Source organism: Talpa europaea, assembly GCF_964194135.1.
Source record: "Talpa europaea genome assembly, chromosome: 10".
In the NCBI taxonomy this organism is placed as follows: Eukaryota; Metazoa; Chordata; class Mammalia; order Eulipotyphla; family Talpidae; genus Talpa; species Talpa europaea.
Window position 1 is genome coordinate 99,596,618 of NC_140077.1, and position 16,899 is coordinate 99,613,516.

The 16,899-nt window shown below is 34.2% G+C and overlaps 1 protein-coding gene across 3 annotated transcripts in view; it reads left to right on the plus strand.

The window, feature by feature from the left end:
* Positions 1-14,033, plus strand: part of FSTL5 (follistatin like 5) — a gene marked incomplete at both ends in the record, with an annotated part of 468,907 nt that extends 454,874 nt beyond the window's left edge. For all 3 annotated transcript variants that reach the window (XM_084246222.1, XM_084246223.1, XM_084246224.1), the window contains one exon: positions 13,331-14,033. In XM_084246222.1, coding sequence (XP_084102348.1) covers positions 13,331-14,033 — 703 coding nt within the window. The remainder of the gene's footprint in view (positions 1-13,330) is intronic.
* Positions 14,034-16,899: the final 2,866 nt, after the last annotated feature.

A 16,899-nucleotide genomic window follows, 5' to 3' on the forward strand; every position in this document is an offset into this window, starting at 1 on the left:
CAAATCGAAAGAAATTATACAGGGCCTCCCCGGTGGCGCAGCGGTTGAGCGCTGGGTTGCGAGGCTGCCCGCGGCCTCTGTGGCGCCGGTTCAATCCCCAGCTGCTCCCGGTCACCAGAAGAGGGTCCCACATGGTGCGCAGACCTCTCCTGCCGCCCGCTGCTCCCCTCAGCAGTGTACTTCGGTCCTTCTGCCTGCTCTGCTCCCCGCTCTGGCTCTGGTGAATTCTCTCACCCTCCCACACTTCTGACTGTACCCAGTGCATGTATAAACAAATCAAACAAACAAACAAACAAATAAATAAATAAATAACATGCCTCTATAAAAAAATAAATAAATAAACAAACAAACAAAAAAGAAGTTATACAAACTATAGATCCTGGATTGTATTGAGACACACTGAGAAAAAGACAAAACTCAATATGTCATTGTTACCAAAAAGTATTGGTCAGTTCCTAATATTTTAAGTGTTATACAATATAATATAGTTATGTATATCCTGCAAGGGAAGAGTCAGTCTTAGAGCCCAATAATTTATATTAGTAATAACTCAGAATATTAGTGTTAATTCATATTATATAATTTTTGTTTGAAATATTTCCAAAAATATATAAAAAATTTTGCTCATAATTTGTGAAATTGTTTTTTTTAAATATTATAATCATTATGAGTGTTTTCTGTCTTACATTTCCTTTCCTATAAGAATGTTATCAGAAATGTAAGATAGACTCAGTTCCTTTGAAACTTAGTTCTTTGGTGTCTTTTGTCTACTTTTAATAGGCTGATAGAATATTGAGATATGAAAATCACTTTAAAATTCTATGATTAATAAAAAGGAAAGAGGAAATCAAATAATTTAAGAAATTTTATGTCAATGTATTAAATAAACATGTCATTTAGCATTAGTTATATATTTTTAAAAGGTAGTAGCAATCTAATTTCCATTATGAAGAATACAACCATTTTTTTAGTTCATTATTACAAACATTATAGTTACATTTAGTTTGCTTTGCTCTTCATAATAATATGATCTAAAGCACTGAGATTTTTAAGTCCAATTAATTATCATAATGTCTGGGAATTAGCTGGCATTATCACCGTTATAAAAACAGAAACCAAAGAAATTACAGGATTTGGGCTGAGTTTCAAGATATGGTTGAGACATGTTTTGGTTTTTCTACTTTCTTCCTCATAAAACTTCACAACATGTTTCTCTCTAGCATCATTATAACAAGAAAAGACTACTAAAGTTAATAAGATTATGTATTCAAGCAGGATTGATCAAGCAGTTGCAACAAACTCAACTACCTCAGCCTTGTTTGTCCTCATTTCTATAGTATTTGTGCTTGAATCAGCCTCAGAAATAAATATGCCTTTCCAGAGACTTGCAATAAAATCACATTCAGTTTTAAATTCTAATGTTCAGTCATCAAATTATGCATAATAGATTTAAAAATGGCAAATCTTCCAATATACTTGAAATGAAAGTTAAGACAATTATCAAAGGTGATATTTTGAGTAGAGAAGTATTAAAAATTAATTAGTTATGCCAGCTTGGATTTCAAAACAGATTTTCCTTTTTTTTTTTAAAGTGAACATCCCATTCTTTTTTTTTTTTTTAAAGATTTATTTATTTATACAAGAACTGGGGTACAGGTCAGCGGCACGGGAGGGTGAGAGGATTCACCAGAGACAGAGCAGGGAGGAGAACAGGCAGACAGGCCAAAACCACTGCTGAGGGGAGTACCTGGTGAGGCAGTAGAGGTCTGCCACACCATGTGGGTTTCTCCCTGGCTGGCTAGGAATAGAACCCACACTGCAGAGGCTGCAGACAGCTTCACAGCGCAGCTGTCAACCCACTGCACCACCGGGGATGCCCCAAAACAGATTTTCAAAGAGAGAATCATTTAGAGAAGTATAAAAAACAATCTCTGATTAACATTTTGGAATGATGTCTTGTGAGCAGGAAGTGTTGGTTTGCAAACTGAAGAGATCCCCGGTGAAATTCAAAACTATCCTTGTTCACAGAGGCCAAGGAGAGTTAGAAGAAAGAGTCAGACCACTCAGATTAGTGTATGGCAGTTTGGAAGCAAATAAACTTCCAAGTAAGACTTGTCTTGAGTAGCTGCAAGACAAGGTGCTATTACAGGCCATAACATTTCATGCTGGTCCTCTGTCAAATACTTAGTTACTATATGCTTCATACTTGTATTATTAATTTATTGTTTCATTATATCCTTGGTTGAATCAATGAAATTACTAATTTTATTTACATGATTTTCATTTAGTTTGACACCCAAATATATTGTAATTATTTAATTATATTTCAGTATATCTTCGGTTCTTTGAGATGAGTCCTCACACAGGTGAAACATTTTATTGAAGCACCACGTACAGACTGTGTATTTTTCTTAGGCACTTAATAAATGAACATTCAAAATTAAAATATTGATCAGCAATTACATAAAAACTGCCTGAGATTTTTATCTGGCATCCCTCTCTATTGCTTTACTTCTATTAATAAATATATATTTGTCAATACATATGTAAACTATACTCTTTAAAGAAAGATTGCAAATTTATTTATAACAGAACAAAACGAACTTATTCCAATCCTAGAATTTGACCAAAGTTTACCCTTGGGCATATTTACCTTATGAGCTATGTTTATTTATTTTAAATGGCTTAAGTATATGATTCCTACAGTGTTGTACTCTTTCATTTCATATAGCAATTAATTAAACATTTATCCTAAATTACTGTTTTAAAATCTTTCCAATAATATCTTAAACATGTATATTTTCTTACATCAGGTGACTATACCATTATTTACATATTGTCACTTCAATATGGGCTTTTGAGTTGTTTAGAATTTTTTACTACTAAACATAATACTGTTAGGAATATACTTGTGCATAAAGCTTTATTTATATTTATTATTATTACCTCAGGGTAGTCAACTAGGAAGTGAATTAACACTAAAAAAGGCAAAAATATGTGAAAGATACTTGATGCTAATAACTAATTATTTTGTACATGCAAGTTACATTATTAGCAGTATAAGACAGTGCCAGTTTCTTTGGTCTTTAACATTATGTTTTCTCAATTTGTGAAATGAAAATGGCATCTAGCTGCTCTAATTTTGCTTAGTTAAAATATAATGAAGTGGCATGTTTTCTTTATATGTTTTAATGCATGTATACAGTATTAAATTATGCAGAAATTTATATAGTAATAAGTAAAAGTCTTCTTCTAGAAACACCCACAGCATGTTTTTTTTTTCACCCTAGGAGAATAAGTTGTTGAGAATTTTTCAGTTCATTAATTGAAGCAATAGTGTATAAATGCATTAAAATGTACAGTATCCTATTTAATTTGGCATGTACTTGTTTAAAAATGAAGTTTCATAGATATTTTTGTGTCATTATTAATGCACTATCATTTTTATAATTGCAGTATGAAATTTCATTTGGTGCATAGTTCATAGTTTATTTAAGCATTCCTGTATTACTTGACATTTAGATTATTCCTGAATTTCCTATTTTTACCAGTGCTGCAATAAAGATCCTTGTGTATGCTATTTGTAGTCATTTATGAGCATTTATTAAGGCAAGAGACTGAGAGACATTACTGCTTCACTAAAGCATTCATATTTTAATTTTTAAGAGATATCAAATTATCCTCTAAAGAGGTTGCAATGATTATGGATACACAACAGTACATGAGAGAACATATTTAATCACATTATTATGAGTGTTGTATCTAAATATACTTTATTATTGTAAACAGTAGATTGGTGAAAATAAGTGTCTTTTTTTCTTGTTTTAATTTATAGTCATTTAAAAATGGCCCTGGGCCTCCCCGGTGGCGCAGCGGTTGAGCGCTGGGTTGCGAAACTGCGCGCGGCCTCTGCGGCGCCGGTTCGATCCCCGGCTGCTCCCCGGCCACCGGAGGAGGAGGGTCCCACATGGCGTGCAGACCTCTCCTGCCGCCCTCTGCTCCCCTCAGCAGTGTACTTCGGTCCTTCTGCCTGCTCTGCTACCCGCTCTGGCTCTGGTGAATTCTCTCACCCTCCCGCACTTCTGACTGTACCCAGTGCATGTATAAACAAAACAAACAAACAAACCAGCAAACAAATAAATAAAGCATGCCTCTAAAAAAAAAAAAAAATAAAATAAAATAAAAATAAAAATGGCCCTGATGATTATGGAATAACCTCTGGAGTCATTTTTCCTTTGTATTGAAGAATCTTTGAAGAATCATTCATGGTCACAGACAGATATCTGTGACATTTTACAGGTCTCATCCTGTTAAATTCAACAAGTCCAACAACATTCCTTAATTCCATTGTGTCTCCATTCTCTTCATTTTGAACTGGCAGTGTTCCTGCTGGGTGACTGATGAGTTCTATGTTTCACAGGCCTACTCCCTAACCAAAGATTCATCTTCCACACACTTATTGTTCTCTTTTGAACATACGTTCTCATGTTTTTGTACTATAGACTGGCTGGAAAATTTTCAAGTGTTTATTGTGTCTCCTTTATGTGTAACAAGTCCCTCAATTCAAATTGTATTATAAGTATCCAGGAGTAGTCAAATCACTCCTTCTACCCTTCATTTATGAAACCTCCTACACTGGATGGAAATCTAATTTTATCTTTCTAAGTCTAACTTTTCACAAAACACTGGAAAACTCACAGAATTTAATACTTCATAACAAGAAATCATCTTTCCTCCAGTTTTCAGTAACATATCTCTCATTATCATCTGAGACATCATCAAAGTGTCTTTAACATCCATATTTCCATATTCTGTTCATGATTATTTATGTGCTTAGGCTTTCTCTCCAGCACTCCTATTTTCTTTTTGAGTCCTCACCAGCATTGCCTTTGGTAAGCCCCATTTTATCAAAGTTGGCTTTATCTAGCATGCACCTCAAAACTCTTCCAGCTTCTGCACAATACCCACTTCTATAGATGCTTCCACACTTTTAGAAAATGTTACAGCAGCACTCCAACTTCTGGTATTTTCTGTTTTAGCTCAAGTTTTTCAACAAAATATTATAGATTGAACAACTTAAACAGCTGATGTTTATTTTTCTCAGTTCTGGAGGCTGGGGAGTCAAAGTTTTCAACATGTTTGGGTTCTGGTGAGTGCCCTCTTCTTGGTTTGCAGACTGCCATCTCTTCCTGTGTCCTCAGATGGTATAGACAAAGATGGCATCTCTTTCATGTCCCATTTACAAGATATCTATCCTCATGACTTCATTTATTTGTATAGATCCCACCTCTGAATGCTATCACCTCAGAGATTAGGATTTCAACTTAGGAGTTTGGTAGGAGTTGGTAGCAAGCAAACATCTAGCAAATGACAGCTATTGAAAACATTCTACCAGTATCGAAGAGTAAAAGATATTTTCTAAAACTATATCCAGAACAAAGGAAAATGCTATCCAAACAGGTATTAATTTCATATTTTAAAAAATCAAAATTTTTCCATCTCCCACTTTGTGATGTTATACAATTTTTCTTCATCAGCTATTGAATGATCCCATGTAGAAATTAAATGTGTATATTACAGTCCTTAACCCATGTAGCTCTATGTATTCACCAGACTTGAGTTTTTCAGACTCTTAAGCCAAGGACATTTGTGACTATTGTTTTGCATTTCTATCTCATGGTAGACCCTTCTAAACTTCCCCACTTTGCTTTCTGTCCCAGAAGACTAATGTGGCATCTCGTTGGTTTGGCCACTAAGTTTGATTGGCGATTACATGAAGGAGGGTGAGACTGAGTATATAATTCCCATCCCTCAGATCCTTGTCTGTTGATATGTAGGAGATCAACTGTTCCTTTATATCAAATGTCACATCTCCTCACCACACGCACTTTTCCCCATAACTTCTTCCTTTTAGGACATAGCAGTGACAAAAGGTTCATTATTATTTCTATTACTGCATTATTCCTTATGTTCAACTAACATTTCTCTGTAAACAGCCTTTTTATTGAAAATCCCTTGATTTACTCTACTTCAACTTGGTCCTATTCTTTCTGGGATGAGAGTGATATGAGGGTCTCTTTTCAAGGAAAGCCTAGCATAACAAAAAAGTAAATTAGTAGCTGAGACACTGATGTTGCATACCCATCCCTTTCCCAACTTTGAAGCATTTCCCTGAACACACTTTGAAAGCCAGGGCATAAAATAAAGCACCGTATTGCTTGAATACAATTACCTTCAATATAGGGACAAGTTATTTCCTCTCCATTTTCATCATGGGCTTTACATAGTACACTGCACATAGTAGGTTATAAAAACTGTGGAATTTTGTCACTTTGCTGCTAGAACCTACCTTATCTAAAACCTGGTTCTTCATGGACCTGTTTCCAGAACTTACTCAATATTCTGTTTTCCAGGTGTACAATGGATATGTTGGTTATAATTGTTTTTTCCTTGATTAGTAGATTTTAATGTGTTCTTGCCTTTATTTTACCTTTCTATTTCCATGTCTGTACTCACGAATATTTTTCATTTTTCTACTGTGTCACCTCAGATCTATTTGTTAACTCTTGAGTAAAAACATCCATCAGAAAAATAAGATCAGGGAGGCCCCTCTTTTCAGAATTTCATGTTGTTTTTCTAATCCTAAATTAGGGAGAGCAACCAATCTTTTATAAAAATTATAGTTGTCAGTTTTGTGTCCTAAGCTTGTAAGCTCCTCAGAGGAGGTTAAGGACTTTAGCATTTGATGTATAGACTCTAAAGTATGTTATGTGCACAGAATTATTAGTAAATTTGGCTTTTTCTAGGGTATTCACTAGGAGTGTGTGATATACCTTTAGACTGTATTGCTTCTATCAATAAATTAGATATCCTAGATGTTTTTGTATTTAGATTATGTGATTATGTCTCCATTTTCTCCAGAAAAACTATCTTTCAAGGGAGATCCAGAACAATAGGATACCTGAGGAGGGAAATATTCATCTTGCCTTTTTTTTTTAAGACAACATTTTATAGAAATGACACTAAAGAAGATGCAATGTGGCTAATATGTAGTTTCTATGATATACTATAAATCAAATAGGAAGACCTCCTATGATTTATTTTATAATTTTCAGCCTATGTTTTGATAACAGAAAACTTCAAAGTGCTATCATTTCTTAAATATATCTAAGCATTTGAACTACTCAGAAACTGTCTTTAGTTATAAATGTTGACTAAATGGTCAGAACTATTTCTCTTTCCTTCTCTACTCCCAAATATGTATGTGACTGCTATTTATGAACAGGTATGTTTTGCTGATCTATGTATGTAAAATTCAGGTAAAAACTATATCTTCTGCAACTTGAGTAGGAGCAACATTCAATCTGTTTTTACAAGGGTCATTCTGGGATAATAGAAAACAACTAAATATAAAGGAATTCAGAAAGTGGTGAATGATTACTTATGTGAGATTTATGGTTTGAATTAGTGAAAACTGTCAGCTGTAACACAATGGAAGATACCACTGCAAAACTGCTTTGTATATGTGTTTATATTAATTACATGGGGGAGAGGTTATAAATTTAATATCTTTTAGGTTCACATTTCTTCTAACTGCTAAAACAAGATATTTGCCCTCTAATTAGAAAAAATATTTTGGGGGATTTCCCTGATGACTTAGAGGTTAAGTCTCAGCCCTATTACTGTTGAGGCCGGAGTTCAATCCCTGGCTAACCATGTAAGGCATAGGTTAGAGAGCTAACCCATGTAAGGCATAGCCGACCTCTCCTGTCTCTCCCTTGCTCCCCTCAGCAGTGTATTTTAGTAGATCTGCCTGTTCTGCTCCCAACTCTGTCTCTGGTGAATCATTTCACCCTCTGTACCCTTAGCCTACACCCTACCTCTTGTATGTATAAAAAATAAAGAAAAAATAGTTATCTTGCACACTATTATTTATGAAGTACAAATTACGTGATCACATGTCTTGGATGTGGATTTTCATCCATATCTACAACTAATTCCTTGGGCTGCTAAAAAATTCTTTTATTCTGGCACTTTACTTCAAAGAATTTGGTTTCTATAATTGAGACATCAGCAATGCTTTGGGAAATACTATTGTTTTAGATGTGAGTTGCAGCAAGGATGCTTTTACAAGATAGAGTATCTGGTTAATCCAATGCTAAAATATACTCCTTTCCATTTATGACCTATTTGCATCCACTTATATACATGGTAAGACTGGTTTTATTTTTTTTTTTTTTTATTTTATTTTTTTTAGTTTTTTTTTTTTTTTTTTATAGAGGCATGTTTTTTATTTATTTATTATATTTGTTTGTTTGTTTTGTTTATACATGCACTGGGTATAGTCAGAAGCGCGGGAGGGTGAGAGAATTCACCAGAGCCAGAGTGGGGAGCAGAGCAGGCAGAAGGACCGAAGTACACTGCTGAGGGGAGCAGCGGGTGGCAGGAGAGGTCTGCGCACCATGTGGGATCCTCCTCCGCTGGCCGGGGAGCAGCCGGGGATCGAACCGGCGCCGCTGAGGCCGCAGGCAGCTTCGCAACCCAGCGCTCAACCGCTGCGCCACCGGGGAGGCCCAAAATCTGAAGAGTTTCAGATGAGAAGGTTTGAGGACAGAGATGATGCAGGAATGGCAAGCCAGCATCTGGCACCCTTCGCAGCTTGGAGTGTGGGGATTGATCCTTGGTGGTTAAATATTAAAAGTCAGCAGTAAAGAAAACTTTTTGTTCAGGTGAGAAACTGGATTCTCTGAGAATAGGCAGTGCTACATTAAGACTTAGGATATAAAATAATTGTTATTCTGCAAGTTTCACAGGATTCTTTATTTCATTTTCTTTTATTGTTTAAACAGCCTTGTTTCTTTATTTCAGACCTTGGGATATCAGTACTCTTGGCACTGACCATGGCAGTTATTATAGTCATTAACTGCAATTATGAGATACCTTCAGTATCCTCTCAGGTGACAGATTCAAAAACAGGACAGTAGCAGAATTGCATGACAGATGCTATGAGGTGACAGTGACTGCAGAGTGCTGTATGAGATGCTGTGCGATCAGATCTATTTGGGGACTGTGTAAGTGAGGAATGTGGGAGATCACTCATTACTCAAATGCAAGAAACACAGCCTGTTCTTGGGGCATGTGGAGGTCTTTGATTAGTTACTCTTTACTAGGCTTCATGGTGCTTCAACCACGCTGCTCTCTAAATATCTGTCCTTTTCCCCTCTGCCAAATAGCTTTCTTTGCAAGGCTCTTGAATTGTCATGAGATAAATTCTGGCTATAACTCTCTGTTCCTTACATATCCAGATCCAACAATCAGCCACAAAATTTTTGGTTAGTTTTATTGAGTATTTTATTAAATGAGTCAGGAATCTATTTCAAATTACATCATCTCTATAGAGTTCAAGTTCACCTCCTGCATCACAGCCCACTGCTCCATGGCTTCTTGCTCCAGGCCTTCAGTAATAGCTGAAACACCACCTTTTAGGAAGATGGAGTGAGCTAAACTGCCTTCATTCCTGACAATGTGAGGGGTTTGATAATTAGGTCAGGTGTGACCAGAACATAGATCCTGTCATTACAGAGAGAGCAAGATTTTAAAAAGTCATTTTTTTTTTCAATGTGATTTCTGTTGGATTCTTGACTAGAAAAATCTAGCCACCTTTGAGTAAATCCATGTTTGTTTTTAACAGTATGGGAAAAGTAGCTGTACAGAAAATGTATTTCCCATTCATGGATCAAAATAATTTTTTGTGCTGTAGAAAATATCTTATTTTATTAATAATGGGATGTTATATTTCTTAAGGTATAAACATGGACAAGGTCTATTTATTGGGAATCTACTTGTTTTTGAAATATAAATTTACTCTCATCATCTAAGCGAGATTGTACTTTAGACTCTTCCGACTGATGAGGAAATTGAAACTCCTGTAAGTCAAGGATTTTACATGAGGTCACATATCTATTATATTGAAAATCTGTATCATAAGACTAGATCAGACTAGATTAAAAACACTTATTTTTCCAAAATAATGTCTCTGTTTATGAATCAATTCAGAACTTCACCTTAAAATATAAAAGCAGCAATTAAAGTTGAACCTTCTTATGAACATGGTAATGAACTACACTGATTAAATCATTCAGCAAACTAAAATAATTTGAAAAAGAAAAAAAATCACTTAAACTTTCCTTACCAAATCTATACAAAAGCATGCTTCCTCCTTAGGTCATACTTTCCTATTTGCATTAATTTCTTAGTTAAATAAATGATTTCATGATTAAGTTTAAATTTCTCTCATTTTTCACATTTTTCAGCCTGCAATTTTCTATACACATTCTGACAAATATTAGACAAACTATGTTAGGTCTAGTACTGTGCAAGATTTTATTATACTAAGCAGGCATGAAAGTTGAGAGCCTCGTAAATATTAATCAGAGACTAATGAACAGTGGGAGACTTCTGAATATCAATCTGTACTAGGGGGAAACTTTGAATTAGAGACACTACTTTCTACCCAATAAATCAGTAGTGAAAAATTGAAGGCATTCTCATGCATCTGCTTATGTAGCTAGATCTCTAGTCCTCAAGGAGCGTAAGTGTGAATTCTGAAATAGATATAATTTTATCACCCCACATGGAGCTTTTGCATTTTTATCTGGACCATTTTTTTAAATTTTAATTACCTCCAAAAGAGGCTGGATTATATCACAGAAAGCTGGAGTGCATTCTTTAGTATTAGAGTTAAAATAGTTCAAGAGTAGTTAGAAAGAGAGCTCCTCTGATTCTTCCTCATCAGTATTCAAAAACCATTGCCCAAAGGGACTAGCAGACTCAAGGTTAACAGGAGAGCTGAAATGCCAAAACTTGATTGGCTTATTGCTTTTATTCAATGTGCATATTACTGCTTTTGCCTCTGGCACATGTATAGATGTATAAATGAAAAGACAATATCATAATCTATATATTCTCAAATAACGACAGGCATATTCATACATCTACACACCTACATATCTTTATGATTAGCCATTAATGAAAAAGCATCCATTTGCAATGGTCAGAGTTAATTATTTAGTAAGACAAGTAGGAGAATGGATAGTGGTATTCTGGGTTTTATGATATTTTTGATGCTGTCACACAAAAGTAATGGGACTTACTTTTCCATTTGAGTTTTTTATTCTTTAATATTCAGAAACAATTTAAAACCTCCACCAGGCATTAATATTTTAATGAGAACATTTAGAAGTGATTGTTAATATGAGAGTTTCTTCATCCCATCGTATTTGGGACTGAAATTTTTTCCCGGATAGGGCTATTATAAGCTATGTTTACTGAAACGACACAAATGCAGTTATTAAGAACACAGGCAAATATAAAGATCTAGAAATTAAATCTGATATTATGTATATCATTCTGAAACACACTAGAATATTATTTTCAAAATTATCACTTTATGTCATGCCAAGTTTATATAGAAAATATAATAGTAATGTTCTTTCCAGTGACAGCTAGCCTCACCATAAATGTTTAAATATAGCTAAAATTATAATGTGATTTCCTACTGTATGAATATAATAACATAGAAATGGTTGCAGTTTGATGTCTATTTGAGTAAAATACTTGCTTATGCACTCCTTGCCTTATACAATACACACAAATTGTTTGACATCTTATTTTTTCTATGCTATTTAGATGCATTGATTTTTTTTAATTTTTCTTTCTGTTTATATTTGAAACTTTTAGCAACTACTAAACTGAATGCATCATATTTCTGAATTTTGTGTGTAAATTATCATTCTTGCACTAATAAATCTGTAGAAATTAGCATACTGGTAATGAATTGCCAGTATGACAATAACACAGTTGTTTATATATATATAGATTTATATTTTCATTTTACTTTGCTTTGTCTTACAATACTCAAAATATTTTTTTAAATTATGAGCATAGTCAATGTAATAATATTTTTCTAATCTTCATTTTTATGGAAATTTTACAGTAATAGGAGTTTCTTTAATGCCATATTATTTAAAAAACAAAACTCTTTCACAATTCTATTGGTCAATATCCAAAATGGATTCTGTATAGTAGTTCCAATGTCATTTTATCTTATTTTACCAACCTATTTTTCTAGGAAACCAGAGTCAAGTTTTCAAAATATATTTACATTTGTCACAGGCACTTTTGATCATTTTCAGCTTTTATTCAGAACAAATTCCTTGAAAAGCACTGAAGTAATTAATGAGATGACCAAAAAAAAAAAGTATTTATTTTTAATTGACTTTCATAAAAATACTATCAATCTTTACATTTCATCACGTTCAAAATGAGATAGTTGGTATGATATAGACACATCATTTAACTAATAGTAATATAAACAGGCCATGATTGAAAAATATAATGTATATTTAAAATTTATTTTATTATAAAATCATAAATGTCATTACTCAAAGTGACACTAGAATGAATACATAAAACTGGAAATCTAATAATTCTATACCAAATTAAAAAAAAATACTGTATCAAGTTATTCCTGTGGAGCAATCTTAAAATGAGAAAGATATAGATAATTATCTAAATAGTGATAGATGTTAGATTTGCTAGTCATAAGACAATATAAGATAGAGTGAAATCAATATGTATTTAAGCCTTTTATGCTTGTTGACATTAGTCACAGTAGTGGCTTTAGTATCAAGTTTATTCAGCATCAGAGAGTTTAGAGATGTGCAAAAGAATGTTTATTTTTTCATGCTATGGTAAAAGAAAAAATGTGTTGCCCCAATTACCTAGATGTATTGCTTTTAATTATTTTGCTTTCTACAGCGTGAGTTATACTTGTTTAGTTGTAATGAAAGAATGACTGGACCTCCCTGGTGGCACAAGGGATTAAGCACAGCACTGTGAAGCTGTCTGCAGCCTTTGCAGCAAGAGTTCGATCCCCCAGCTGGCCAGGGAGCTACTCACATGTGCAGCAGACCTCTCCTGTCCCACCCGCTGCTCCCCTTAGGATTGTATTTCAGTCAGCCTGCCTGTTCTGCTCCTCACTCCATCTCTGGTGAATCCTCTCACCCCTTCCCCAAACCTCCCACACCTCTGGCCTATATCCCAGTTCTTGTATGCATAAATAAATAAATCTTATTAAAAAAGAAGAATGACTTAGAGAAAGAGGGCAGCCCAAAGCACAAATTTAAAGTTTATCTGTAGCACAATTGTGATACAAATTGCTATATAACCTACCTGGACTTCCAATGGCCCTTTTCCATCTGGCCACAATCTATTTTTTGATGCAACCCTTCTATAGTTTCCTGTCTAACTTTGGTTTTCATCTTTTCAGGTTTGGATTTATTCTCCATAAAGATGAAGCTGCACTACAAAAAATTGATCTTGAAACCATGTCATACATCAAGACAATTAACTTGAAGGACTACAAGTGTGTTCCTCAATCTTTGGCATATACACACTTGGGAGGGTACTACTTTATTGGCTGCAAACCTGACAGCACTGGAGCAATTCCACCACAGCTCATGGTGGACAGTGTAACTGACTCAGTGCTTGGATTCAATAGTGATGTGACAGGCACTCCATATGTCTCTCCAGATGGGCACTATCTTGTCAGCGTTAATGATGTGAAAGGTCTTGTAAGGGTCCAGTACATTACCATCAGAGGAGAAATTCAGGAGGCTTTTGATATTCACACAAATCTGCACATATCTGATCTGGCATTCCAGCCGTCCTTTACAGAAGCCCACCAATACAACATCTATGGTAGTTCAAGCACACAAACTGATGTGCTCTTTGTAGAATTGTCCTCTGGGAAGGTTAAGATGATAAAGAGCCTTAAAGAACCACTCAAAGCAGAAGAATGGCCTTGGAACCAGAAGAACAGGCAAATCCAGGACAGTGGCTTGTTTGGTCAATACCTGATGACCCCGTCCAAGGACTCTCTCTTTATACTAGATGGACGACTCAATAAGTTAAACTGTGAGATCACTGAAGTTGAAAAAGGAAACACAGTCATTTGGGTTGGAGAAGCCTAGGAGTCCTTTAGATAATTATTGGATGAAGAGTTTTCCAGTACATTGCACTTAATCCATTCTTTAAATTTACAGCTTAACTTTTGAAGTTTATAGCCTACTCAAACATAAATTACTTGGTTGGCCCAAATAAAATAGATTTTTTTTTTTGGCAAAAACATACACAATTAGAAACATTGGTTGGTTAGAAACATAGAACACAGTTTTAATAAGAAAATACATCAATCACAAGAATCAAATATATAATTATGTTGTTGAAGTTAGTAAAATAGAAATTTAAACACAAAAAATAACTGCAGGGAAATTCTGATAACTTTAAGCATTTTGCTTCATTTTGAGGGGAAGTTTATCTATTTTTTTCTCTGTCCTTTTGGTATGCTTAAACCAGAAATAGAAGGTATTGTGGAACCTCAAGATTGTTCATTCAAAATATTCTGTCCCATTCACTGTTAATAATCTTTTGTGCCTTGAAGGGAATGTCACAAGAGGAAAAGGAAGGCTAACGCTGCATATCGGATACCCTCATAACTATAAATATCTTGTCTTTGAAAGAGAAATGTTTAACATCTCTTGCACCAAATCCTGCCTTCACTCATTTATTAAACCCTTAGTGAAATATCATTTCAAGGCTTAAATTGGCCTTATGGTGTATACAAGTGACAAACTCTATTTGACACATACTGTATAATCTGCAGCATGCGATGGAAAATGGGGAGGAAGGAAGGAAAAATAATTATGGTAAAATGTTTGCAATGTATTCTCTATTCATTTTGCTTTTAGCCACTAGATTGTGTATTTTTTTTTTTAATGCAAGTTTGTCTGGGATGTCAACTGCTTACAGATGTTTATTATTATCAGAACAGATTTTTTTTCCCTTTTCATGTAGTCCAGTATTGCATCAGAAGAAATTTTTATTCTAAAAATGTAGCATCATTTGTATCTGCTTAGACTAAAACCACATATAGGGAAATTAACAACAGAGAAAGAAAGCTGGCTAAAGAATTGATAGAGGCTTAGGAGAATTAGTAACAAGAAATAGGAGTAAGAGAATAGTTCCACAGTGGAGAGTACAGAGAGACTTCTCCAATTGCCTTTGCTATTTAAATATAACCCATCAACAAACTTCATTCCTTAATAACTTTCCTTAATGACTTCTGTTCAAGTCCTGCATAATCCTTAAATGACCCTCTCCCTAACTGTGTGCTGTAGCTCCAAATTTAACTAATCCTCTTATATTGGACACTGTATAGAAGTAAAAAATGATTGCTTCTTTTAAAAAAAGAAGGGCAAAGAAATGGCCAGTAGAAGTGGATTAAAACTAGAGTTGGTTTATTGAAATAAGCAGATAATTATCCAGGCTTAAAGTAATAGCTTACATGTTTTGAGAATCTTTTACTTATTTTTGTTTTATTGTTGCTAAAAATGCTAATGGCTTTTGAAATGACCTCCATTTACTGAAGGTAATCCAATAAGGTCTTTTTTAAATACAAATTTTACTCAAGTTTAAATTGTGTAAAACTGCTTAGAAAACTGAAATTTTATAGTGTGTAATATCTTATGTGTATATATCATCCTGAGCTGTGTGATACAGTAGATTTCTTCTTAGCTTGAAAAAAAAATTATGGGAGGTAGATTTAATAAACAAGAAAACAGCTTATGTTTCTACTTATTGAATCTGCTTTCCTTTTTAGCAGTTTTTTCCCTTGTGATCATGATCCATATAAAGTTTCTGTGACCTAACAATTTAATGTAAGTCTGTCTCATACTTCTTTCTTTGGTAGCTTACACCTTGTGGATGCTCTGTCTGTAGACATTGCTTGATAAAAGGAGAATAAACCTCTTACATTTTAACCCTTAAGCATTTAGTCAATGTTTTAATGTGCAAACCAGTGTTTTGTTTTATTTTGGTTTGGTTTTATTTTCTTCCTAATGCTTCAAACATAGGCTGGTGCCATGTATTATTCTTAAAGTTTTGACATGGAGAGGATGTAAAGGCAAGTTAAGTGAGATCAATCAGGAAAAGAAATTTAGTTTATCTTTTTATATCAAAGTTGCTGTACCTGTTCATATTTGCTATTTAAGTCAGAGCAGTTATTCTTTTAAAAGTGTCAATTTCTTGAGATACTTTCACGTATCAAATGAATATCAGGATTGAATATCAAAAGTAGACTTGTCTATTGCAAGTGTATTCCTCAGCACACACTAGGGAGGATGTTACTTTATTGGCTGCAACTCTTACAGCACAGGAGCACTTCTGCCACACTCATGGAAAGAAAAAGAAAGTATTTTTCTTCCCCATCCTTACACTCTTAAACACACAAATATTGAGTCACATTTTTAAAGCAATATAATAGTTAAAATATTGACATTTGTAATTCTTTAAAAAACAATGTAATATTATGCTACAATATTTTCTTGGGAAGATATTTCTTCAATGATAGTACAAACAACAGAGTAAGAACTAACATCAAGAGTGGCAGCATTATTATTGTATGTACATCCTGATAAAAGTTGTATTGCAGATAACCATCTATGATCTCATCAACAATTTGGGTATGTGTAAAACCAAAAGTTAAGAAAAACTAGGATAAAATGAATAGTTCATAATCCCCCCAAAAAATGATAACATCAAAGAATAAATATTTTAATTGGCAGATGAAAAAAGTGAAGTGACAGCAAGGAAAGCATGAAATGAGAAAATATGTGACACCAAAATGGAAATGATGTGTGGGGGATTACTCAAATAAGACTGAAAGAAGTTAATAGGTATGCAAAGAAGGTGATGTAGGAAGGCAAGAAAAGTAGGTTATAATCAAGTTTGGGAGGGAGGGAGCTGGGTATTGAAACTGACTTAAAGAATTTGGACTTA